Source organism: Panulirus ornatus, chromosome 33 (assembly GCF_036320965.1).
Source record: "Panulirus ornatus isolate Po-2019 chromosome 33, ASM3632096v1, whole genome shotgun sequence".
NCBI lineage: Eukaryota > Metazoa > Arthropoda > Malacostraca > Decapoda > Palinuridae > Panulirus > Panulirus ornatus.
The window spans coordinates 16,688,805-16,714,388 of record NC_092256.1 but is presented as its reverse complement, the minus strand read 5'-3'; the positions used below and the strand labels follow the sequence as shown (position 1 = coordinate 16,714,388).

At 45.6% G+C, this 25,584-nt stretch overlaps 1 protein-coding gene across 12 annotated transcripts in view; it reads right to left on the bottom strand.

Annotated features, from left to right (window-relative positions):
• The window catches only part of Eip63E (cyclin dependent kinase Eip63E), a 523,995-nt gene that overhangs the window by 402,209 nt on the left and 96,202 nt on the right, over positions 1-25,584 (bottom strand). For 8 of the 12 annotated variants that reach the window (XM_071681678.1, XM_071681679.1, XM_071681684.1 and 5 more), the window contains exon 1: positions 18,332-19,158. The exons of the other annotated variants lie outside the window; for them this stretch is intronic. In XM_071681678.1, the coding sequence (XP_071537779.1) occupies positions 18,332-18,365 (34 nt within the window). In that variant the 5' untranslated portion in view covers positions 18,366-19,158. Of the gene's footprint in view, positions 1-18,331; positions 19,159-25,584 lie in introns of those variants that run through there. 12 annotated transcript variants of the gene reach the window in all.

Here is a 25,584-nt window from a genome sequence, read left to right as displayed (position 1 = left end):
AACGAATCAACTTTTTTACCTCGCTGATTCCAGTCTCTTGCCTCACCATTCCAATCCTCCATTTCTGTTTTCCCATCCACCCTCTTTCCTCCCTCCCTCCTCCCTCTTCCTCCTCCTCCCTGACCTACCCTCCGCGTCTATCCCCCGAGGGACGGGAGATAGATCAAGTATCATTCAAGTTCTCATCCCATTCCCGGAGCCAGGTCGGGCCATCCCAGCTGCTTATTGGTGGGAAGCTGAGACGACTGACCAATCAGGACCTCACCTCCCGCCAACACCGGCATCGGGTAGCCCGGATCTGCGTTATTAATAAAGGGGATTCCTCATCGGCTGCAACAGATTGAATGTCCGGATAATCGAGAGAGAGAGAGAGAGAGAGAGAGAGAGAGAGAGAGAGAGAGAGAGAGAGAGAGAGAGAGAGAGAGAGAGAATGCTATCCCTCTTCATTCTTTTCTTTTTTTTTTTCTGTGAGGCACACACAAAACGTTTTCTTTACCTATGAGGCACACACAAAACGTTTTCTTTACCTATGAGGCACACACAAAACGTTTTCTTTACCTATGAGGCACACACAAAACGTTTTCTTTACCTATGAGGCACACACAAAACGTTTTCTTTACCTATGAGGCACACACAAAACGTTTTCTTTACCTATGAGGCACACACAAAACGTTTTCTTTACCTATGAGGCACACACAAAACGTTTTCTTTACCTATGAGGTACACACAAAACGTTTTCTTTACCTCTTTCATTCAGTTAAAAAAAAAAAAAAGGAGGGGGGTGGGGTAACTAACCTAAATCAAAAACCAAACGGCATGAGCATTTGAGAGATTCGTCACAGCGAGCCCTCCCTCCCTCCCACGTGAAACACGACCTTACATTCTCTCCAACTCTTACTTAATCGAGGATCAGGTTCCCCCTCCTTCCCTGGCCCACCCTTGCACGTTCATTCACTCCGCTGAAGTTTCTCGTTTCGAGAAAATCTAATTGAAAACGTCATGTTTCCAGATGAAGGGGAAAAAAAATTGATCGAGAGTGGGTCTGAATAAATCATTGAGAGACGCAAACCATCGGATGATAGAATTCTATGATCTATCTTTAATTATAGAAGTATGTAATGGGATATGTCCCATCCCAGCGGGATAGAGTCTATCCCTTATTAAGATGACTTTTCTTTTTTTTTTGCAGTCTTGATCATGTCACTTTGTTTGGAGAAAAATGATAAAAAAAACGCGTATCAAAAATTTACTAAAAAGGAAAATCCTAAATCACTTACTGATGCCATACTGTTGCGTACGTCTCCTTTACCCTGAATGAGAGAGAGAGAGAGAGAGAGAGAGAGAGAGAGAGAGAGAGAGAGAGAGAGAGAGAGAGAGAGAGAGAGAGAGAGAGAGAGAATCCTTTTCTCAAATCAAAGTACCTTCAGATCACCACGCGAGGGCTACCCAGTTACATCACTGATGCATATATATGACTAACGTCTGAACCAGAGATTGACTCCACGCAGGCGCGTCGTTCCTCAAGACATGATGATGAGATATGAAAACGGGGTGGAAGCACCGTTCCTTGTGTCTCCCAGTTTCTCGCCTTAGAGCCTCATAAGATCATCCAATGGACAACAACGTGTTGTCATCTCTATGTTAAAAGGGTGATATATTCATCTTGCAGTTTACTCTGTGGTCTCCATATCATGCTATTATGACACTATGGCCATATATATATATAAAAGGCATATGCAATGTGTGTATCTATACGCACCTCATTACTTTCTTTGGCCTCCACTACCTCTACAAATTTAGCTCAGTGGTCAAGCCTCTGGGAGAGGGGTAATTCCCTCTCTCCCTGAGACCATATTGTCCTTCGTAATGTAGAGTTAATGATCCCATGAAGTCAGTCAGTTTCCATCTTACGACTCGCTCCGAAGACTTTAATAATGCATGATGTCGGTGCTACTGGTGGCCAGGGTTTCTTTTATTCTCTTTTTGTTTCGCTTCCTCCTTTTGAGGAGCGGAGCGATGTGACTCAGTTTCAAACTCTTGGGGGATGATGCACAAGTCCAGAAATTTGCTTCGTTCACAGGATGAATTTATTGCTCGTATGAAATCGTGGTTTTTCTGCCTTTCTTGATTGAGACGGAGTTGCGTGAGTCTTGGGGTAGAGTGCTTAGGTATGTTCTAAAATGGCCCCTCCACCTCTCTCCCGAACTCCTGCGTGGCTGGTTATGAGGCGGGACACGTGAAAACATTGAGGGGAGGAGCACTGCAGGTGACGAAGGTGGTGGTGTTGGCAGGCTCAGTTGTTTATTTTCAATGTGACCTCTTTTCTTTCTTTTTTTTTTTGGCTCATTAAACAATGATTCATATTTTCTTTTAGTAATCTCTCTCTTCTCTCTCTCTCTTTCTCATCTCTTGGCAATCGCCGGAGGTATGTTCTCAATAGGCCGCTGGTGCCAGGGCTGTGGTCCTCGAATTGTGTTTTCCATATGAATAAAAAGTATCCCCCCCAACCCCATCCCGTTTTTTTCCCTATCTTATCAATGGCTTCTTTTTCTTCTTCTTCTTCTCCTCCTATTTTCATCTTCCTTCTCCTGGGTCTCGTGTGATGACTCTCAGTTTATAGCTTACGTCCCTCAGTTCATCAGACAGGTTTGCTCCTCTGTGCTAAGCTGAGCAGCAGCTTTTACAACCTGCAACTCATTTTCGCCTTTTGTGGCCGCACGTTCTTACCTGGCTCTGGTCTACTAGACCTTCGTACCGTACTTTTTCCCCGGCTGGTGGCATGAGTTCGTTGCATGTCTGAGGGTACTTCTCTGGTCGTGGTATTTCACACACTCCTCTGGGGTGTTCCCACTCAAAAGTAGTGATTCCCCACTGTAGTGCACACATATTGATCATCTCCTCTCATCTCCTACGTGTGCTGTCGAAAGTAAATCTGTTGAGTTCTCCTCAATGTTTCTTTTGCCCTGAAGGCTCATAACATCACTTGTCTGTTTGGAGCACAGTGTATTTGAGTTGGTGACGGCGCACTGTAAGTCTGCAATTATTTCTATAAAAGACATTGGGCTATTTCCTGACGGCGGAAGAGCTTCTCTCAACAGTCTAAAAAAGTTCCCCTTTTTCTACAGCTGTTCAGAGGAGCAGTTTTCAGAGGGATTCTCGGCTCGAGTGTTGTTCACATCCTGCATGTTCTCACCTTATGTGTGTGTGTGTGATAGACTGAAGCCCACAAGGACCATCATGCTAGGGACTGGGTTACCAAGAATGTCTGGGTACGATCCTACATTCATCATTCATCCCAATAATTCTTGTAGTCTTCTCGCCTCCGGAGGATTACAGATGAAGGTAATGAGCACATTATAGGTTTCAAACTTGACAGCCCACGCCTCCAATACACCATAGGAGGAATTCAGGAAAGAACAAAAGTTAAAAAAGATTCTATAACAAACGAATCAAATCCCCTATACACGTCGTTCCCAACCCCTATCACATCTGCAAGAGTTGCAATACGCCATCCAAACCTCGCTGCTCATGCGACCTCTAATGTATAAGTTTCTATGGACTCTATACACAGTGCCTTCAGTGATCCTGAAGTAACAAGGAGTATAAATCATCACAAATACTTGAACCCCTTAAAGATCTTAAACACGACATAAAGCTGTCACCCTGAACCCCTTAAAAGACCTTAAAGACGACATAAAGCTGTCATCCTAAACCTCTTAAAGACCTTAAAGACGACATAAAGCTGTCATCCTTAACCCCTTAAAAGACCTTAAAGACGACATAAAGCTGCCATCTTAAACCCCTTAAAAGACCTTAAAGGCGACATAAAGCTGTCATCCAAAAACCCTTAAAATACCTTAAAGACAACATAAAGCTGTCATTAGGGAGATAAATCCTCAGCTATCCCTAAACTGTCAACTTTGGCTGGATATCATCAGATAATCCATGCTCTTGACCAAACCATACTGAACTATGAAGTGTTTCCTCTCTGGGCTGACCACGCACGGGCGTCCCCTAAGGTAATATTCTGGGCCGTAAGGTACTATTACCATTTAATCTGCAAGTCGAAGTGAGGCAGGAGAAGGGAGGAGCTAAATATGTTATAATACATTTGATTCTGAATACCTATATGGCTATTCATGTGTACATATTTTTGCTTTCAGTCTAAATGTAACTCTTTACAAATGTTTGTGTAATACAGAGATGTATGTATGTATTTTTATGTGTGTATGTATGTGTTAAAACATTAAAGCAGGCACGTATATGTCCGTGTATGTAGATGCTCAGCATAAAATCATGTACCTTTGACTGTACCTGTGTGTATATGTATGTATTCACGTATGTATATGTATGTATGTACCTATGGTAGTCTCTCTCTCTCTCTCTCTCTCTCTCTCTCTCTCTCTCGTAAACGCCTTGTCTTTCGCGTGTCTATTAGAACTCCAGTTATCTTATTTTCATCTTGAAACAAACGTTGTTAAGAGGCATTATAGCCACCATGACCAAGACTGGAAACAATTACCATTTACATCCACTGGATAGACATATCACCCCTTACACCCACTGTGAAGACATTTAATACACCATTTACACCCACTGGATAGACATATCACCCCTTACACCCACTGTGAAGACATTTAATACACCATTTACACCCACTGGATAGACATATCATCCCTCACACCCACTGTGTAGACATTTCATGCACATTTACACCCACTAGATAGATATATCACCCCTCACAAACCACTGTATAGACATCTAATACGCCATTCACACTCACTGAATAGATGTATCACCCCTCACACCCACTGTGTAGACATTTATTACATCATTTACATCCACTGAATAGACGTATCACCCCTCACACCCACTGTGTAGACATCTAATACATCATTTACATCCACTGAATAGACATATCAACCCTTGCACCCACTGTGTTGACAGTTAATACACCATTTACATCTACTGGATAGACATATCATCCCTCCAACACGACCACTTACACCCGCTGGGTAGATTCGTCTACCATCTACCCCCGACCATCTACTCCCGGATGTGTCTTTCATGGTTGCTGCGGGCTGGACGTGTGGATGTGGGACGCCACAGGATTACTGGCCATTTCCAAGCTCTCTGGGGGCTCACGCTGACGTCATTCGTGCTCTCTATCTCTCTCTCTCTCTCTCTCTCTCTCTCTCTCTCTCTCTCTCTCAAAGGGGAACATTCCCGCACTCTCATTCGCCTCTTCGTTACACCCTCACCACCCCTACAGAGAAGGCCTCTCCTGCCCCCCTTTTTCCAACCCCTGTACCACAGAGCCGTACCGTCGCACGTAACACCAAAGACGGTACGGGGTGCCGGACCTGGGACGACGGTACGATGCCAGGGTAAAACAGCCTCCCTCAGGACGGTACACTGGTACGACGACGGTCAGCTCTCTTCCTCTCCTACACCTAGAGAGAGAGAGAGAGAGAGAGAGAGAGAGAGAGAGAGAGAGAGAGAGAGAGAGAGAGAGAGAGAGAGATAATGAAGCGTCAAGGGCTTATCCCCTCCGATCCACCCCACTACACACAAGTAACAAGGTACCGTGAGCCCATATATATATATATATATATATATATATATATATATATATATATATATATATATATATATATATATATATATATATATACATGGAAATAGAAGAAACGTTAACTTTTAACCATTTTCCTCAATAACTTTCAACTATCTAGACACATAGATTTAGATACCTATAAAATATATCTATCTTTCTTATCTTCTATTAAGGCTATGGTTCGTATTACGCATTACGGAACGAATTACGTATCGCTGTACCCTACCGGGTGGGCAATAAAGGAAGACAGAGCCAGAGTGTAATAAGGTGTATCGAATATTGGACAAATTAAGTCGGGAAATTTGTGTTTCAAAGAAGGATTGTGAGATCAGTTAGCATATGATTTAGTCGTTTATAGAGAAGCGTTGCTGAACCAGCCAAGCACGACGGTGTGATCCTTTGGGTACTACAACGGTACGATCCTTGAGCACGACGGTACGACCCTTGATCACGACGGTACGACCCTTGAGCACGAAGGTACGACCCTTGAGCACGACGGTGCGACCCTTGAGCACGACGGTACGACCCTTGAGCACGACGGTGCGACCACTGATCACGACGGTATGACCCTTGAGCACGACGGTACGACCCTTGAGCACAACGGTACGACCCTTAAGCACGACGGTATGAACCTTGTTCACGATGATTCGACCCTTGATCACGACCGTACGACCCTTGAGTACGACAGAACGACTTATGGGTATGATGGCTTGGCCTCTGACCTGGGCCTTAGGTCAAAGGCCAGGCCATTAAACCCTAAAGGGTCGTCCAAATGTGCTCAGAAGTAGCATCTTTATGTTCAAGGGTCGTAGCGCCGTGCCACATTGTCGTAAACTGGGGCCCAAGTGACGTAGGGTCGTACCTATGAGTAGTACCGTCGTGCTCAAAAGAATCGTACCAACGTTCTCAGAGATCGTAACTTCGTTGGCTGCGTCGTATCGTCGTACTCCAAACAACAGCACCATCAACTGCAAAGCACTGTCAAAGGATCGAAGCACCGCCCTTGAAGAGCTTAAAATTTACCCCTACCTCACTGACAGATATCTCTCAACAGCGGAAGTATATCATACGTGCCTCCCTCACCTTAACTAAGTCACTCTTTTGATCAGCAGGACGCCCGTAAAACTAGTCTGTGTATGCCTACTCTAATGGACCCTATCATACGCTCGTTTGATCAGTGTTTACATTATTTAACAGCTCGTTTGACTTCGTCACGGTTAGGTAAACAAGAGTCAAAAATCTCCAGTGGTCTTTCTGCTGCTTCTCGTCTCCTCTCACCTCACCAACCTCCCCTCCCCTCATGACATGCGCTGTCTCTACAAACTACAACTGAAGTTGTCAGATGATGCGTCTATAGAAAAAAAAAAAGAATAAAAAAAGGAAATTAAATATCTGAAGTGAAACAGAGAGTCAGAAAGATGTTGGACAAAGTGAGTTATATGTGTGGACTGATGACTGTCATATTCTCTCTCTCTCTCTCTCTCTCTCTCTCTCTCTCTCTCTCTCTCTCTCTCTCTCTCTCCTAGCACATCCAGCGCTGTCTCGTTACCTACGTACACCGCAAACTTCTGTACCATAGCTAGAATCACCTATGCATTGGTACCCATTCATCAATCACACCCTAAAAAGGTTGAGGAATGTATGAGGTTAGTTTTCACTGCTTGACGAAGTGCCTGTCATATCCGGGTCTCGAACGCGGGTCTACTACATCACGGTCACAGGCGCTGCCCACCGCACCACGATGACTCATCAATGGTCTAAGATGTTTCCAAATCATATGTTGGAAACTGGTGTGTAAATGCGCTTCTCTCTCTCTCCTCTCTCTCTCTCTCTCTCTCTCTCTCTCTCTCTCTCTCTCCTTACGTCTGGTGGCCACTCGTCTGGTGTTGTCACGTGGTACTCCTTAATTAGGAAGAAGGTTCGTGTGTCCTTTCCTCACGACACTGGTCAAGGAACACAATGTTTAGAGGATGGAACAATAAAGTTCTGTTCTTACATCCACTTGACCTTTGTTCTGTTCTTTCATGTACTTGGCCTTTTTTTCTATTTCTTTTTTTTTACCCAACTTTCACTTTATTTCATTCAATTCTTCCCTCAACTTCTTTCAATCCTCTTACACTTCTGTCCATCTACTCTTGATCCCTTCCACTTTCCTCATTCTACCGCTTGTATTTTACCGTTCTCTTTTCCCCATTCTCCAGTGGATCTTCCTCCAATATTTCTTTCCTTGGCGACAAACTGACCCTGCCAACATTACCCAACACGGAAGTGATACAATCAGTGGCCGTATTCAGGTTAATGTTATTCCATTAAACACTCTGCCTTCTCTCTCTGTCCAGCTAATTACCTTTCTGTCGTAACTAATTACCCTCCCTGGAAGAGGAATTCTCGAGACAGATCATTAACCCCCAAATGATCGGAACAATTGGACAACAAAATACCTCAAGGAAAACCAAAACTACAAACACATTTATGAAATACCTAAAAGAAAACAGAACCACAAAAAAACAGATATAAAATTCCCAAAAGAACATATAACCACAAAAACAAAAATTTAATACGGAAGAAATAAACACAAAAAACAAAAATATAATACCGAAAAGATACGCATCGAAACAAAAACAAAATACCTTTAAGAAAACTTAAGCACAAGAACAAGAAAAGAACACCTTTAAGAACACACAAGCACAAAAAAAAGATATGTATATAAAATACCTAAAGGAATCTATGGCACAAGACAGAATCAAAGCATCAAATCAATAGAGTTCATCACATAACATAATGATGAAAGCCGTGCAAATGGTCTCTCCCCACATCGATTCACATACACTACCCCAGACGATTCACATCAAAAGCCAAAGGAATCAAATACGCAAAGACGTGCATTGTTACTCAATCAGATACGATTGTTCTCCACCGCGAACTGCCAGACCGATTGGATCAAAGCCGTCTCGAATCCTTTGGGACGTAAACTGTAATCCTTTACTTCGGAACAAAAGACAGTCGAAAAAAAAAAAGAGAAAATAAAGAAATCATGTGAATCCGTCAATCCGTTCGTGAATCCGGCTGCTGGTGCTTATCAGAACGTAAACAATGAGACTATGGCGATCAATACATGGGCCTTGTGTTTATGGCACTTATCATTTTCCCCCTTTTTATAGCGTTAACGACACTGAAAAGGGGGCAGAAAGGCAAGAGAGAGAGAGAGAGATATGAAGTGGGATGAGGAAGGGGAGATAAGGGGGACGACTCACGAAGAGGGGTAGGCAAGGGGAGGTGATGATAATAATCAAGTGAAAAGGGGATAATATGAATTGAGAATGACAAGATTGCAGATAAGGAAAATGAGTGGTTAGGGGAAGACTGATATGGGCAAGATGAGGAGAATAGAGGGGAAGATATAGTGATAGAGTAAATAAGGAAGAGAGGAGGAGGAGGAGGAGGAGGAGAGGAAGAAGGAGAAATAAGAAGAAGAAGAAGGAGAAGAATTAGAAGAAGAAGAAGAAGAAGAAGAAGAAGAAGAAGAAGAAGAAGAAGAAGAAGAAGAAGGAGGAGGAGGAGAAGAAATATGAAGAAGAAGAAGAAGAAGAAGAAGAAGAAGAAGAAGAAGAAGAAGAAGAAATATGAAGAAGAAGAAGAAGAATGAGAAGAAGAAGACGAAGAAGAAGAAGAAATATGAAAAGAAGAGGAGGAGGAAGAAGAAGAAGAAGAAGAAGAAGAAGAAGAAGAAGAAGAAGAAGAGAGACTAAGACGGCAAAGAGGGAGCAGTAATGGGGGAGAGGCGCGGGTTATTTGTGTGTTGTGCTGTTGTGGGGAGAGAAGCTGTTATTTCCTCCCCTCCTGTATCATTACTTCCCTAAAGTAAGAAGAAAAGAGAAGGACCTTAAGAGGAGGATAGTCCCCTTGGCTGGCCTGAGTCCTCCGTTCCCAAAGTTATTACCACGAAGGCTTTACCCATATGATCACCAGCGCCCCACACAGCTGCTGGATCCTGAACCCGGCCGATCATCTCGTGCAACGATCGTTAAGCCGTTCCCCCTCCTCCTCCTCCTCCTCTCTAACGGCTAATCACCCATTCCTTTAACCCGACGAAACAATCGCTCGCTCACTAATGCCACCGAATTACCGCTAATGCCCGGGAATCAATTGGCCAACCGGAGGTTCAGACGAGGAAAATACAACGTCGGGATTAACAATATACTTGGGGTTGGGTGGGTCTGGAGGGAGGAGTTCTGATACATAAAAGAAATTGGAATCTTTTCCACGTTCATCCTCTTTCTTCCCCATTTCCCTTTAATACTCTATGAATTACAGTGCAGCAACTATTGTAATCTCGAATGGTTTTCGAAATTATGACTGTGTCGTTTCAAAGGAGTTTTCATTACCCTGCTGCTGGAAGTAGCGTAGCCTTCATAAAGAAATGTCCCGGATAACACCAGGACTCTTTCAAACAAATCTGTCCTTAAGCGATCACACACAGACACACAGACACACACACACACACACACACACACACACACACACACATATATATATATATATATATATATATATATATATATATATATATACATCACCACTGTCATCAGTACATTAATCAACTGGAGAGAGAGAGAGAGAGAGAGAGAGAGAGAGAGAGAGAGAGAGAGAGAGAGAGAGAGAGAGAGAGAGAGAGAGAGAGAGGACGTTTTTGTTTTCAGTGTCGACCCGGATATCAATACAAACAGAAGATAATCAACTTTTAACATTAACCCTGCCAGCACGAGCCAGTGGAACAAAGGCATGTCAATGAAGAGCGGGGAAAAAGAAAGAGGAGCAAAAAAAAGGGAGAGAGAGAGAGAGAGAGAGAGAGAGAGAGAGAGAGAGAGAGAGAGAGAGAGAGAGAGAGAGAGAGAGAGAGAAAAGAAGTGGAACAGAGAGAAAATCTGAGATTCAATTGATAAAATCAATGAATGATTTGCCCTTTGCTGAACGATTGATGCGGTAAATGGCTAAATGGCCTCAGTACGACGATACGAACGATGAGCGCGACGCACAACCCTTTGGCACGACGGTACGACCCTTAAGCAAGAGGGTACGACCCGCAAGCACGTCGGTACGACCCCTAAGCACGAGGATGCTACCATTAAGCACGACGGTACGACCCTTAAGCACAAAGGTACGACCCTTGACTTACGACTGTACGACCTGTGAGCCGGATGGCCTGGCCTCTGACCTGACCCTTATAGGTCAAAGGTCAGTCTAAAACACCCAAGGGGTCGTATACTCGCGCTTCAAAGGGGGTCAGTCCCCGTCCTGCTCAAAGCGGGGGTCGAACCATCGTGCTCGAGAAGTAAGACACTACCTCAGGCCAGCAGCTTATCGCGCCATCTGGTGGCTGGACACGCCAGCCTGGTGAGTACTTTCACCGTGGGGGTGAGTCAGAGGTTGATTTAGCTGTGGGTTAAGGCTCGTTACACAGGAGGTACCCAATGGTGAGTATCCCCCTGTTTTTAACTCAACGGCCACGTCAGTGGGGAGTCGGGCTACACACGGGTGAGCAGCCTTGATTGAATCGGAGGAGGAGGAGGAGGAGGAGAGGCGGGCTATCCACTGGTGAGAAGCCTTTGTTTCAATCTAGGGTTACACAGTGGTGAGTAACCTTGTCTTAATACACTACTTAGTTGCCCTAGCGATACGGGACCCCACACACTATTGAGCTGCCCTAGATACTAGGGAACCTTCACACTGCTTTTAACTACCCTAGCCATTCAGAACTATACGTACTACTGAGTGCCCTAGCGACTCAGAAGTTTCACACTAGTGAGCTGCCCTAGTTACTATGAACCTAGGCACACTAATGAGCTGCCCTAACTACTAAGAACCTAAACATGCTAGTGAGCTACCCTAAGTACTAAGAACCTAGACACGTTAGTGAGCTGCCCTGATTATCAAGAACCTAGACATGCTAGTGAGCTGCCCTGTGTACTAAGAACCTAGACACGCTAGTGAGCTGCCCTAGCGACTGAAAACCTGCCCAGCCAACAGGTAAGGACGAAGCTGTGGCGATGTGGCGTGGGGCCAAATGTCGTTGGACGACCTTGGGGCTGGGAGACGACCTGGGGTGGTTGCTGAGCACGACTGAGAGGAGTCGTCTTTAGGAGGTCACCTGAGGAAGCTGCAAGGCACGAAGAGAAGGGAGAGTAGTAACATAGGGAAGGTAGAAATCTGATGATGCAGAGGGTAGAAGAGAGTGTTCCATAGACACACACACACACACACACACACACACACACACACACACACACAAACCCAAAGGTGCAAGCGAGGTAGAGAGAGAGAGAGAGAGAGAGAGAGAGAGAGAGAGAGAGAGAGAGAGAGAGAGAGAGAGAGAGAGGCTGTAAAGGAAGGAGGAAGAGAAGAGAGACAGGAAGATAAAGCATGAAGCAGAAGGTAAACACACACACACACACAAAATATACGATAAAAGGGTTGTTACAGAGAGGAAAGAGAATCCAGGGAGCATGTCAGACGAGCGTAGTGGGAGGCATCGTGGCTAGAGACGAGAAATAAATAAAAGGAAAACGAGAAATGATTGGGAAATAATGAATCCTCTCCGGCAAAATACGATCGTGTAAGGAAGTCACGAAGGTAAGGACGTGGAAAAGTGAACAACACAAATGCATCAGGAGAGCAAAAAAGAGCCCACAACATTGAAGGAAAATACTCGTGATATACGAGAGACGCACAACTGAAAGACTCGAGATGTCTGCAGATGGAAGGAGGAAAATCTAACGAAGGACAACACGGGAGGAGAAAGGACGGCCAGATAAAGATGCACACACGAGAGTCAAATTGGAGGCGCCTTGAATAATTCATCGTATACAACAGGTCTTATGACGAGGTCGTGACCCTCCTCCCACTGGGAGTCCCAGGAGAGGAGACCGTCTCGCTGACCGTCCCTCCTGGGATCTACAGACACCTTCTGAAGAACATCCCCGGCTACAGGTCTAGGAGAACATCCCCCGGCTACAGGCGTAGGAGAACATCCACGGCTACAGGTCTAGGAGAACATCCACGGCTACAGGTCTAGGAGAACATCCCCCGGCTACAGGTCTAGGAGAACATCCCCGGCTACAGGTCTAGGAGAACATCCCCCGGCTACAGGTCTAGGAGAACATCTCCCGGCTACAGGTCTAGGAGAACATCCCCCGGCTATAGATTTACGAGAACAGCCCAGACTATAAGTCTAGAAAAACATCCTCAGCCACATATCTAGAACATCCTCGACAATAGATATCTAGAACATGCTCGACAATAGATATCTAGAACATCCTCGACATAGATATCTAGAACATCCTCGACAATAGATATCTAGAACATGCTCGACAATAGATATCTAGAACATCCTCGACAATAGATATCTAGAACATCCTCGACAATAGATATCTAGACCTTTCTTCACCAGATGGGCCCCTTTAGCAAGCTTAAAGAAGTCATGGAGAAGGGGAGTTGCACAATCTTTTGGTCTCCGTCCACAGCCCTTCCACACGACGCGGTTCGAGCGAAGGCCGTATCAAAGCACCTCAGAACAAACCCACGTCAACCCACAGCATCCCTGACCGAAGCCCATCCAAACCTTGGGAGAGAAAGCCCGACCGGCGCCCGGTGTTACCTAGCGAGTAGGTCACCACTAACCCCCCCTCACACAACCCATCCTCCCACCTCGATCTTATCACACTCCCTAGCTTGAACAGGGCGCCTAAACAGCCCAGTGAACCTCCCTCCTTACAAGAAAAAGAAAAACGTATTATCTATCTATCTATCTATCTATCTATCTATCTATCTATATATATATATATATATATATATGGGAAAGGATCACAATTTTGCGCGTGATCAAGATATTCCTATGAGTTTCATTTTCCCCGTGGACTCATAGGAATATATATATATATATATATATATATATATATATATATATATATATATATATATATATATATAAAGACACACGAGTCGCTTTGGGGCCACTGGTTTTAGGGATCACGAGAACGTGCTGGCCAAACAAACCGGTAGGTGCACCACCCAGAGGTGGCCGGGGCGGGCCCCAGCCTCTTACTGCACCATGCTTGATGGATTGCACGACTGAGGTCTGAGCGTCCACGATTTTCACACCACGTGAGGAACAATCCTCCTCCGAGGACGGAGGAACATGCCAGATGGCCAGACGATCTTGTGAGGCGGGACATAATTTCTCGTTTTGCTTTTTTTTTTTTTCCTCTCCTCCTACATTAAAAACTGGTTTGGTACATAGTTTCTGTCATTATCATCACTGCCATTGTCATGGTAGTGGCTGCCACTGTTTCTCTCGCTGGTGATGTCGTGGTAGTTAGGTGGTAGCAGTGGTAGAAGCAGTAGTAAGAGTAGTAGTAGTAGTAGTAATAGCATAAGTAGTATTAGTATTAGTAGCAGCATAAGTTGTAGTAGTAGAAGTAGAAGTAGTAGTAGTAGTAGTAGTAGCAGTAGTAGTAGTAGTAGTAGTAGTAGTAGTAGTTCTTGTTGCTGTAGTGGTTATTTAGTGGTAGTAGTAGTAGCAGTAGTAGAAGAAGCAGTGGTAGATGTAGCATCAGTAGCAGTACTGGCAGAGGTAGAGGAAGTAGTAGTATGAAAAGCAGCAGCAGCGATAGTAGTAGTAGTAATAGTAATAGAAGTAGTAGTAGTAGTAGTAGTAGTAGTAGTAGTAGTAGTAGTAGTCGTAGTAGTCGTAGTCGTAGTTGTTGTTGTTGTTGTTGTAGATGCTGTTGGTAGTACATCGAACAAAACACCTCCTCCTCCTTTACGTCACACGGTACCTGAGCTCAAACACGTTCTTCACCGAGCCTGCACCAGAGGCTACGAAACCGCATCCCGTTCATGGTATAGAGAGAGAGAGAATCAGGATGTGATCCTTCACGCCACAAAGGAGAGAGAGAGAGAGAGAGAGAGAGAGAGAGAGAGAATGTTAATCTCGTGTCCTTCAGGGGGGAGCTCGTCAGATGGTATCCTTCACCTCAGGTGCTGTACAGGAGACCCCCAGACCCACCTGACGGAATCTGGAATGGGCAGTAATGACAGCCTGTGTCTTGGATCAGGTTATCGCCGCCATCATCGTCGAACTCTCTCTCTCTCTCTCTCTCTCTCTCTCTCCCTCTCTCTCTCTCTCTCTCTCTCTCTCTCCCTCTCTCTCTCTCTCTCTCTCTCTCTCTCTCTCTCTCTCTCTCTCATGGGGTTGTGTACACCGAAGGACCTGAACGGCCCCGTGTGCTGCGGACTTGACATCACCCGTAACCTTAGGGACGATCTAGACGCTGGTTCCCCCACCCAGACGAGACGCTGGACTCGCCGAGACACGCACGCGAACGCGGGTGTGGATGACCAAAAGGAGAAATCTCTCCTACCACGAGTCGTCAGCCCTTCTACCACATCGCCGTCATTTCTCCATCCACCAGACGTCAGCAAATCATCCTTTGCAACTGGGTCTAATAAAGAACGACCCTCTGCTGGCTGGGGGTTTCCACACCGTCGCTCGGGAAGGACTTATGCTAAACGGAAAAAAAAGAAGAAGAAACACTCAGAATACTCTAAGTCTCTCAATCACATCTTGATCAAATGGTCCGAAATGTATCATATGGCCAGGAGATGATCGACCTCTGCGTCAGGTTTCAATGAAACAAAAGAAGACTTCAAATGTGTTCAGGGAAACTACAGAAATGAGTGTTACTGACACACACACACACACACACACACACACACACACGTCATACCTGCTACGGTGAAGCAAAAAAAAAAAAAAATGTCCTCATCTACGACATCCAAGTGTCTGAATTCACTACGACGCTCAAGCCCTGTCGTAGTGATGCATTATGTCTTTATCGTACACCGTGAAGGTTTGAGACTTGCCAAATATGCAGTCGCGCCCCGAGTCTTGACCCCCCCCCCCCTTTCGAACACGATAGCGGGAAGAGCCAGCACGACAGCACGACACGAGCACAACGGGACGACCACTGCGGTACATAACTCTGAGCAACGACGTTGCGAATATCACAGACACGACGGTACAACACTTGAGCGACGTATACACGACCACTGAGCACGGTAGTACGACACGTGAATACGATGGTACGAAACCCTGAGAAACAAAGACACGACTCTTAGGGGATAAATGGCTCCGACCTTAACCCTAAGAGTCATAAGGCCAAAGGCCAAACCCTACGTTCCAGGATCACTTCCATGCCCTCAAGGAGGCAACGCCTCGTCAGTATTTTTCTCCTTCGGAGTGAATTACACACGACCTCAAAAGACGACGAGGGAGATCCCTCGCCATCGCACACACAGCTAAGGATCTTAGCGACGCGCCTCTCCATCGTACAACACACACAGCGGCATCAAAGTGCCGGTCGTCGGATGGGCCACTCGCTAACGGCAGCTGTGGAGTCCTTTGTCTGACACGGCAAAGACGACTCGGCAATGAGAGGTGATGACGCACCACGGGCTTAATGCAGGGAAAATGACAGACGGACGATGTGGTGATGTTATGATATGCAAAAATGATCTGCAACTGGCTGCGTTTCTCATCACAAGCATAGCACTGTCATTACACACACACACACACACACACACATACACACACACTCTCTCTCTCTCTCTCTCTCTCTCTCTCTCTCTCTCTCTCACCGAGTGATTCCATTCCTCTTCCTAGCAAGATCTGTACACTCCTACATCTTTCTACTCCTCCTTTCCATCTTCCTGTTTCCATCAGTGCGATCATATGACACGAAATCCATGATCACAACTCATTTCGATCCTCTTCAAGATCCCATTCCCCGCCCATGACATGACCACACTATCTCCTTATGATCCCATTCCTTCTCTCATATGACCACACCTTCGTCTACAATAAATTAGAAATATGAGGACACAAACATTCTCAGAACTTGAAAAATGAGTCAATTTGTGCATAGAGAAGTGTGGGTAAATATAGATGAGTGGAAAATGAAAGAATATGAAAGAACTTAATGAGTTTCCCGAAAAGGAAATAGTGAAGGAAAAGTATGAAAACAAGGAAAAAGGAAATTCACCCAAAAAAGATTCAATTAAAATTCACATCAGTCCAGTAGTAGTTCAACAACCAAATTCACTTCGGTCTATCGGATGCTTCAGCAGCCAAAATCCTCCTCCTCAGATATATCATCAACCAAGGTCAACCAGAACTACGTGTTCAAAAGGACACATCCACACGCTGCAACACTTCCGTTACGAATTACCTCGCGTGATACGAGTGATTAGAGGAATTCTTCAAGGGAGGAGCAACGCAGTGCAATTGCCAAAGAAGGAAACTAAACAGCTAGATCGTCTCATGTTATCATCGTATTTCCATTCATCACAGAAGATTCATCAAGATAACCCTGAACACGTACACATTTATTCTTGGGGGAGTGAGACACAGACCCTCACGACCAAAAACGACTTAAAGAGTTATTAAAGGAATATCTGACGAATTAATCATCGTCAGTATTGGACATGCGTGAACTCTGACACCTGGGTCATGACCTCATAAATCAGGGGTTAAGAACCATCAAACCTTACCTTTCCTGAACATTTCTTTTTTTTTCCCCTTTTCATTTTATCTCCATAAACTGGAGAGGCTTCTTGTACTTACTTGACAGGATGGTGCTCACGACGGTACGATCCTTAGGCATGACGGTACGATCCTTGGGCATGACGGTACGATCCCCCTCGAGCACGACGGTACGACTATGAGTTATGATGAACCAGGCATTTAGGTCAAAGGTCAGGCCAACTTTCTCACTGGTCCTTCTCGTCTAACTCAAGGATTGTGACCGTCGCGCTTAAGGGTCGCACCTTCATGTTCAAGAACCGTAACTTCATGTTCAGGGGTCGCCACTTCATGTTCAGGAGTCATAACTTCATGTTCAGGAGTCGTAACTTCATGTTCAGGAGTCGTAACTTCATGTTCAGGAGTCGTAACTTCATGTTCAGGAGTCGTAAAGTCATGTTCAGGAGTCGTAAAGTCATGTACAAGGGTCGCACCTCTAAGCTCTAGGGTCGCATCTTCTTGCTTAAAGGTTGTACCGTCGTGCTCGAGGGTCGTACTTTCATGTTCAAGCGCCGTATCGTCATGCTCAAAGGTCGCAAAAATCGTGCTCCAGGGTCGTAAAGTCGTGCTTAAGGGACCAAACCATCGTGCTCAGAGGGTAAACAAGCCAGCACTCACTACACAACATCGGCAAATTGGGTTAAAATCCTGAGAAAGAGAAATCTGACAAACCAAAACATAAAGTTCAAACGACGTCAAAGCAAATGAGTCACTTCCATACGGGTTAATCAGACGCAAGCATAATGGGTTAGCGTGACTGATAGTCACAATAAGGCTTCGTGTTCATCATGCCTGTAGAGAGAGGAAAAAAGGGACTTATATGTAACCTTTGTCATCATGCTTGTAGATGGTTGGGAAAAAAAATTGTCTTTGAACTTATATGTAGAGTTTGTTATCATGCTTAAAGAGTGGGGGGGGGGGGGAGAATGGAATATAAGTCTTTGGACTTATACATTATGCTGGAACGGAGAAAGGATGTCTCTTGCAAGGTAAGGGGTCATTAGATCAAAAAAAGGTTGAGTGAATCTTTATTTCCTTTCTGAATCATCCTCTTGTGGATTCTTCTTAACACTCACTGGCTCTCCGAATGGGTCGAAGTAGCAGGAACATAGCTGACGAAGACCTGACGAAGTCCAGGTTCCTGAAGATGATGTGGGTGGGAGAGAGAGAGACAGACACACACACACACTCTCAGGTCGCTGGGTTGGATGTCACAGCGGTTTACAGCCAACACGTCAATGGATTCTATCTCTCTATCTCTCATTTCTCTCTCTCTCTCTCTCTCTCTCTCTCTCTCTCTCTCTCTCTCTCTCTCTCTCTCTCTTCCTCTCGTACGGCCTTATCTCTCTCCCTCTAGCTACATATCCCGATACTGGAGAATTCAGAAGAGAATTTCTTGGCTTAATGGCTTAATGTTTCGTGATATACGGACAAGGCGTTTGCTGCGGTTATCTTTCTGACTACGTGTCTCAATACTGGAGAATGTGATTGAGAGATTTTTGTCGATATTTTGTCTCTGTATCTCTCTGGATAAGAATAAGGAGAGACTTTGGTGAGTGGCTTGTCTTTGTATCTCTCAAGCCACGTATTCTCAATATTGGAGAAGAGACTTTCGTCCGCTGGCTTGTATTATCTCTCTGGCTACGTATCTCAATACTGGAGGTTAGGAGGAGGAGCTAAAAGAGATTTTCGTCGCTAGTTTGTGCTTGTTTCTATGGCTACGTGTGTCATGGGTTCCTTCGTAGCAAGTATAGTCTTAACCACTCATAGCACTCTCCATTAAGGTGAGATAAATAACTCATTTATAGGAGGAATTGTACATTTCTTTTCAGTCGAAATGCGTGGACTGACCACAACAATTGGCGTATGTGACAACTTAACGCATCGGACAGCCAACCATGGTTAATCAATCCTGAAACGTGAAAAAAAAGAACAAAACCAAAACTGATCAGAATGGACAGAAACGTATCTGATATATAATATATATATATATATATATATATATATATATATATATATATATATATATATATATATATATATATATGTAACGTGAGTGTGTGTATACGACGGAGCAAAAGATGCTTTGGGTATCGGGGCTTGAAAAATTCAGGAGGGCGAGAAGCGTGCACTGGTCAGAGTGAATCAGATCAGTGTGGTACACGCGGGGCGACGTGCTGTCATTGGGTTGAGAGAAGGCCAACGAAGCAGCGAAGATAAAACATGGAGTGGTCTGCGAGGCCTGGCTGTGAATGTTGGGTCATGGTTTCGATGCATTGTACATGACAGCTAGAGATTAGATATGTAGAAGTGAGGCGCACTGTCCGCATGATTTTTGCTATATTTTGATATATATATATATATATATATATATAAACTCTTACCCAATAGATAGGCATAAAGGTAAACAGAAGTACATAAAGAGTAAAGTAACAAGCATAAACAGAAGGGTCACTAACACAAACGAATACATAGAGATATGTAACACATAACAAGTGCCATCCAAGAGGAACCGGCAAAAATGCCGCCAAACTCCTGTGACAGGGGAGGAAATTAAGCTTTCGCAGGCGCAAGCAGGACGTGAAGCCTCTATTATTAAACTTCCGACAAAAATGAGGATTTGCCAACATCTATATTGGCTGAGGGGCCCTCTTTATTCTCTTCCACACACACACACACACACACGCACACACACACACACACTTTCAGATCTTTATTCTTCTCTGTTCTTCCTGTCATGTTCGCTCTTTATTCTACAGTATTCCATCTACTATTTTCGTAGGGACTTCGTATATTTTTTTTTTTTCACTCTATAACTCAAACGGAGTTTCAACAAAATACACAAGTCTGATTGACTGCCCAGCCCTTGTCCGCAGCACCAACACTGTGTAGCCTCGTCTACAACCCCAGCCTTGCCCAGCCCTCGTCCACAACCCCACCACAACCCAGGGCTGTCCACAACCCCGACCACAACCCAGGGTTATCCACATCCCCCTTACCACCACTACTGCCCAGCCTTAGAAATCACAGTCCCCAATCATCCAGTCTTCATTTACAACGCCCACAACTACCCAGCTTCGTCCACAGCCTCCACAACTGCCCAGCCTCGTCCACAACCCCCACAACTACCCAGCTTCGTCCACAACCTCCACAACTGTCCAGCCTCGTCCACAACCCCCAACAACTACCCAGCTTCGTTCAAAACCTCCACATCTGCCCAGCCTCGTCCACAACCCCCACAACTACCCAGCTTCGTCTACAACCCCCACCACGACGCCAGAACTGCCTAGCCCCGTCCATAAGCCAAAAGCTAATCTGGGATGAACCACACCAAACATTTTAGCTCCGCACTGCTCAATAAAGTACCACGACGGGAGGAACTTGAGATTAGTAAGGAGATATACAGCCTCACCAGCTGGCCAGACCACGAGGGTTGAGTATCCCATCTCCTAACTTAGGGATTTCAGGCCAGACGTCTTGTACATGTGTGTTTACTGACCCAAATCGAGAGGCCTGAGCCCCTCAGAAGAACAACACATCACATGACCAAAAAAAAAAAAAAAAAAAAGAGACCGCGTTAATCTACGTCCCCGAGACATTACCGTGAGACTAATTCCTTTCCTGAGGTCACTGGCCAGACTTCCGGCAACGTGTGCCAGACCAGGACCAAGGTCGTGGAGATCACGTAATGGTCTTCGACCTGACCTTTGAAAGGGGTTAAGGGGTCACAGGCCACGTTTATCAAGTGTCGTACCGTCGTCCTGAAGTGACGTACCGTCGTACCTCCAAAGGATTTCAAAGACCCTAAACGAGTATAATACTTCCTGTACGTCAGAGAGAACGAAACGACTGGCTCGTAATCTGACCGATCATTATGCCCGTCTTACTTTTACGCCGAGCGATTCGATTCGCGTTTCAAAACAAGACACAGAAGATTGCCCTCCACGGACGGGCGAGTCTGCCCTCTCGTATCGGCAACAGATGGTTGAGGTAACGCAGACTTCACCCTTCCCTCCCTCCCTCCCTCCCTCCTAGGTCCCGAGTAGACTGGTCTGTTTATCTATCGCGCCACCAGTGTTCCTGACACTCAGACGAAGCTTGTAGTTTTTCCGCTACACACGGCAACACAACGAGCGTAAGACCGAATGGGACACTCAGGTGCCTTTAAGATGGCTTTTAACAGCTGGGTTTATGGGGACGTGTCGTCGTGCTCAAGGGTCGTACCGTCGTGCTCAAGGGGGAGTGCCGTCTAGCTCAAGGGTGGTGTTGTCGTCCTTATAAAGTTGCACAGAAATTGTGGACCCAATATGTCATCTTCCACAGCAGTGTGTGTGTGTGTGTGCGTGCGTGCGTGCGTGCGTGCGTGCGTGCGTGTGTGTGTGTGTGTGTGTGTGTGTGTGTGTGTGTGTGTGTGTGTGTCTTCAGGCAAGCTACTGGCGAGGAATCTCACCAGAGAGGTGGGGAAGCAAGCAGGGGCGTGAGTGTGGAAGAGGCTGGTGGTCAGACAAATCTAAAGTGAGGACGACATATCTAGATAACCGGCGTGCAGACCGTCTGCACAACAGACGCCTGATACAAGATAACATACATGCCATCCATCCTCCTCCTCCTCCTCCTCCTCTTCCTCCTCCTCCTCTTCTTCCTCTTCTTCTTCTTCTTCTTCTTCTTCTTCTTCTTCTTCTCCTTCTTCTTCTTCTTCTTCTCCTTCTTCTCCTTCTTCTTCTTCTTCTTCTATCCCTCATGCCATCCATCTTCTTCTTCCTCCTACTATTCTTCTTCATCTTCTTCTTCTCCTTCTATCCCTCCCTCATGCCATCCATCTTCTTCCTCTTCCTCCTACTCCTCTTCTTCTTCAACTTCTCTTTCTATCCCACATGCCATCTATCTTCTTCTTCCTCTTCCTCTTCTTCTCCTTCTTTCCCTCAACAAGGAGAGGGAATCTCCCCAGCCCTCCTCCTGTAATAAGATTTCGAACCCAGGAAATTGAGGTTCATCTGCACCTCCACATCATCGTCCACACGACAGCGGTAACGCGGCTGGTCAGACTACATAAGCCATCTTCCACCCTCCCTCTCCGATGCCCCCTCCGCCGTGGTCACCCACGCCCTCCCACCCAAAAAAGGCTTTCACATTCGCGTGGTTTATCAGGCCATTGGGTCGTTCACACTGCCATAGTCGTTCACTTCTTTCACGGCCTCTCCGCCACCATACCCCGTTATGAGGTCGTTTAAGCCAAGTAAAAACCAGCAACAACGTGGGGTCGTACCGTCAACCAACCACTGGTCGTCCAGACTACCAGGATGGTCTGTCGTCCGTGACCGGAGTCGTCCATAGGAGCGAAGACATTCACTCCTCCTCCTCCACCACCAACACCGACACTCATTCCCGGTCCTCTACCCCACTTTGGCGCTCGCCTCCCTCCCTCAGTCTCTCGTACACCACGTCTGGTTATATAGCACCACGACCTCCCTAAGTACTTTCTTCCTACAGGTAACCGTACGTGACGGGAAATAATAGAACCAGGAAGGGACAACCTCTGGGCTTTTGAGAATATCAAAAGCACAGAGAAGCTCAATACGATAATGAAAAAAATATATAAAAAGAAAAGCTGGCTATAAACATTCAACTCAGTTATGGATAAGGAGATGGTGAATAAAAGTGAAAGAAATCCTTCTTAGATTACAAAAAACGGCATATCTTTATAGCATAGCACCAACTATAACCACAGAGCAGCATATCTTAACAGCATAGCACTTACTCACCCACAGAGCAGCATATCTTAACAGCATAGCACCAACTACATCCACAGAGCAGCATCTATCTCCATATAATAACATACAGACATACCTTGTGGTACTCCTTTTGGACACTGTTATAATCTCAAGTGCATTTTTCTCATAGCTACAGTAGCCTTTGCAACATTCCATACAAACATACCAACAGACCTTGCCGCATTCTCTTCCCTAACACAGCGATTATGATCCTAGCAGCATCTCTCCCCATCACAATGGCCATCCTAGCAGCCTCCCTTCCTAGCAAACCCTTCAGACATTCATCCTCAACTCGTTATGCCACCTCGCAGTATTCTTCAAACAGAGAATAAAAAAGAAAAAGAAAAATCATAAACAAATAAGGAATAACCTTGAGAATCATGCACGCCCTCCCACTAATCCCATCCTAAGACAGTGACAAAAATCCTAGCCGTATCCGATACCCCAGCACGGCAACAGAGCCTGACACCGAATCCACGAGAGAGAGAGAGAGAGAGAGAGAGAGAGAGAGAGAGAGAGAGAGAGAGAGAGAGAGAGAGAGAGAGAGAGAGAGAGAGAGAGAGAGAGAGAGAGAGAGAGAGAGAGAGAGAGGAGGGAGAAGGGGGAATCCTTCCGGAGGAACAGCATTCCTAGCGGTAACCGTTCCTAGGGCAGCAACAGTTCTGACCGCATTCCTCCTAGCGCAGCAACAGCCTTGATTTAGCACCTTCCTCCTCCTCCTGACTCTTAGCTCACGAGTCCTAGCCCCCTTCCACTCCTAGCAGGAGATATCGTAAGAAGTCCCAGCAACTTCCTTTCCTAGCAGGAGAGGTCCAAGCACCGACCCTCCACAGTAGAAGAAATCTAATCACCGTCCCCTTCCTAGGAGAAGCAGTCAGTCCTAGCTCTTACCATCCCTTCCTAGCAGAAGAAATCTTAGCTCTTACCCTTCCTAATACATGATCTGCCACCCGTCACCACGCACCTAGCAACCAACAACTACCTAGGCCTTTAGCAGGACAGCTCCAGGGAAGTAGGCCAATGGGGCATACGCAAATCACCGGCCCTTGCCCTAACAACCGTAGGGAGTCAAGCCCTTATTATAAGGGCTAGGGCGAAATAAGCCCCTTGAACCACTAACAAAGCCCCCCTTCCCCTCCTCCCTTTCTTGCCAGGAGAGCCATAGGGAGGCAAATCCCTCAAGCCACTAGCAAATCCCTTAGCCATGAATGCTATAAGGAACTAAGCCACTGAAGCCAGATTACCAGACTATAAAGAGGATGTATATTCTCTCTCTCTCTCTCTCTCTCTCTCTCTCTCTCTCTCTCTCTCTCTCTCTCTCAAGATCGGTATGCCAAACATGGCCTCAAGTCTCAATATACAACACCATACCCTCGACCCTCAGCTCTGTATTAATAATATTGGTATTTTTGACATAAGCTTCATTTTTTTCTTCGTGTTAGGCCGGATAACAAAAAAATATCACAAGGTCTGTGCTGGCGTAGACGTGGTTTTTAATACTGGGGGAAGAAGATTACTGCGATATTTGGATAATATTTATCAGATTATTCTATGCTTCTTTAAACGTATTTGGCGTTCTAGATAAAGCAATAGGTAGTAAATCATTTAGTGTGGTTAGCCAGACAACGCGTCGCTTGTGGAAAATTATGAGGGAAATAACATGCAGGACAATAGCCAATAGAGGTATACCCATCATCGCCTCATTCTTACCCAACCTCCTCATCTTCCCTCATAACCTCCTCATCTTCCCTCTTACCCTCCTCATCTTCCCTCATAACCTACTCATCTTCCCTCATAACTTCCTCATCTTACCTCTTACCCTCCTCATCTTCCCTCATAACCTACTCATCTTCCCTCATAACTTCCTCATCTTACCTCTTACCCTCCTCATCTTCCCTCATGACCTCCTCTTCATCTTCCCTCATACCCTCCTCCTCATCTTCCCTCATGACCTCCTCCTCATCTTCCCTCATGCCTGGTGAGGATGACCAACCAATTTGTCTACCGTCGCGCCATCTTAAAGTTATTCATAATCAAGATGGGCGTCATCCCTTTTAGTCTCCGAGGAGTTGACAGCCTTGAGGACCTTTTAGGCTGAAGCGAACCAACTGTGGAGGAGATCCAGCTGTGGTGGTGATGATGGAGATTCAGCTGTGGTGGTGATGATGGAGATTCAGTGCTCTTTTCATTTCTTTTACCTCCATTCGTTCTTCACGTTAATTCTCTTTTCTCTTTCTCTCTTTTTTCATGTAATTTTTGTTTTCTCTCTGAGCTAGCCTCTACCTGTTGACACAATATTGTCGTAGGTGCTCACAGATACACTCTCTCTCTCTCTCTCTCTCTCTCTCTCTCTCTCTCTCTCTCTCTCTCTCTCTCTCTCTCCATCATCTCTCGCCAACGTGCGCGCCCCCCACACCGTCGCCGCCAACCGGAGACCTAGGCCAGGCGAGGGTGATCGTGGTGGAGGCGTAGCCACCAAAGATTGCCACGGAAATGCCCCGAATACCCACCACCACAACCGACCACACCCTTAACCCCCCCACCACAGCAGACCACAC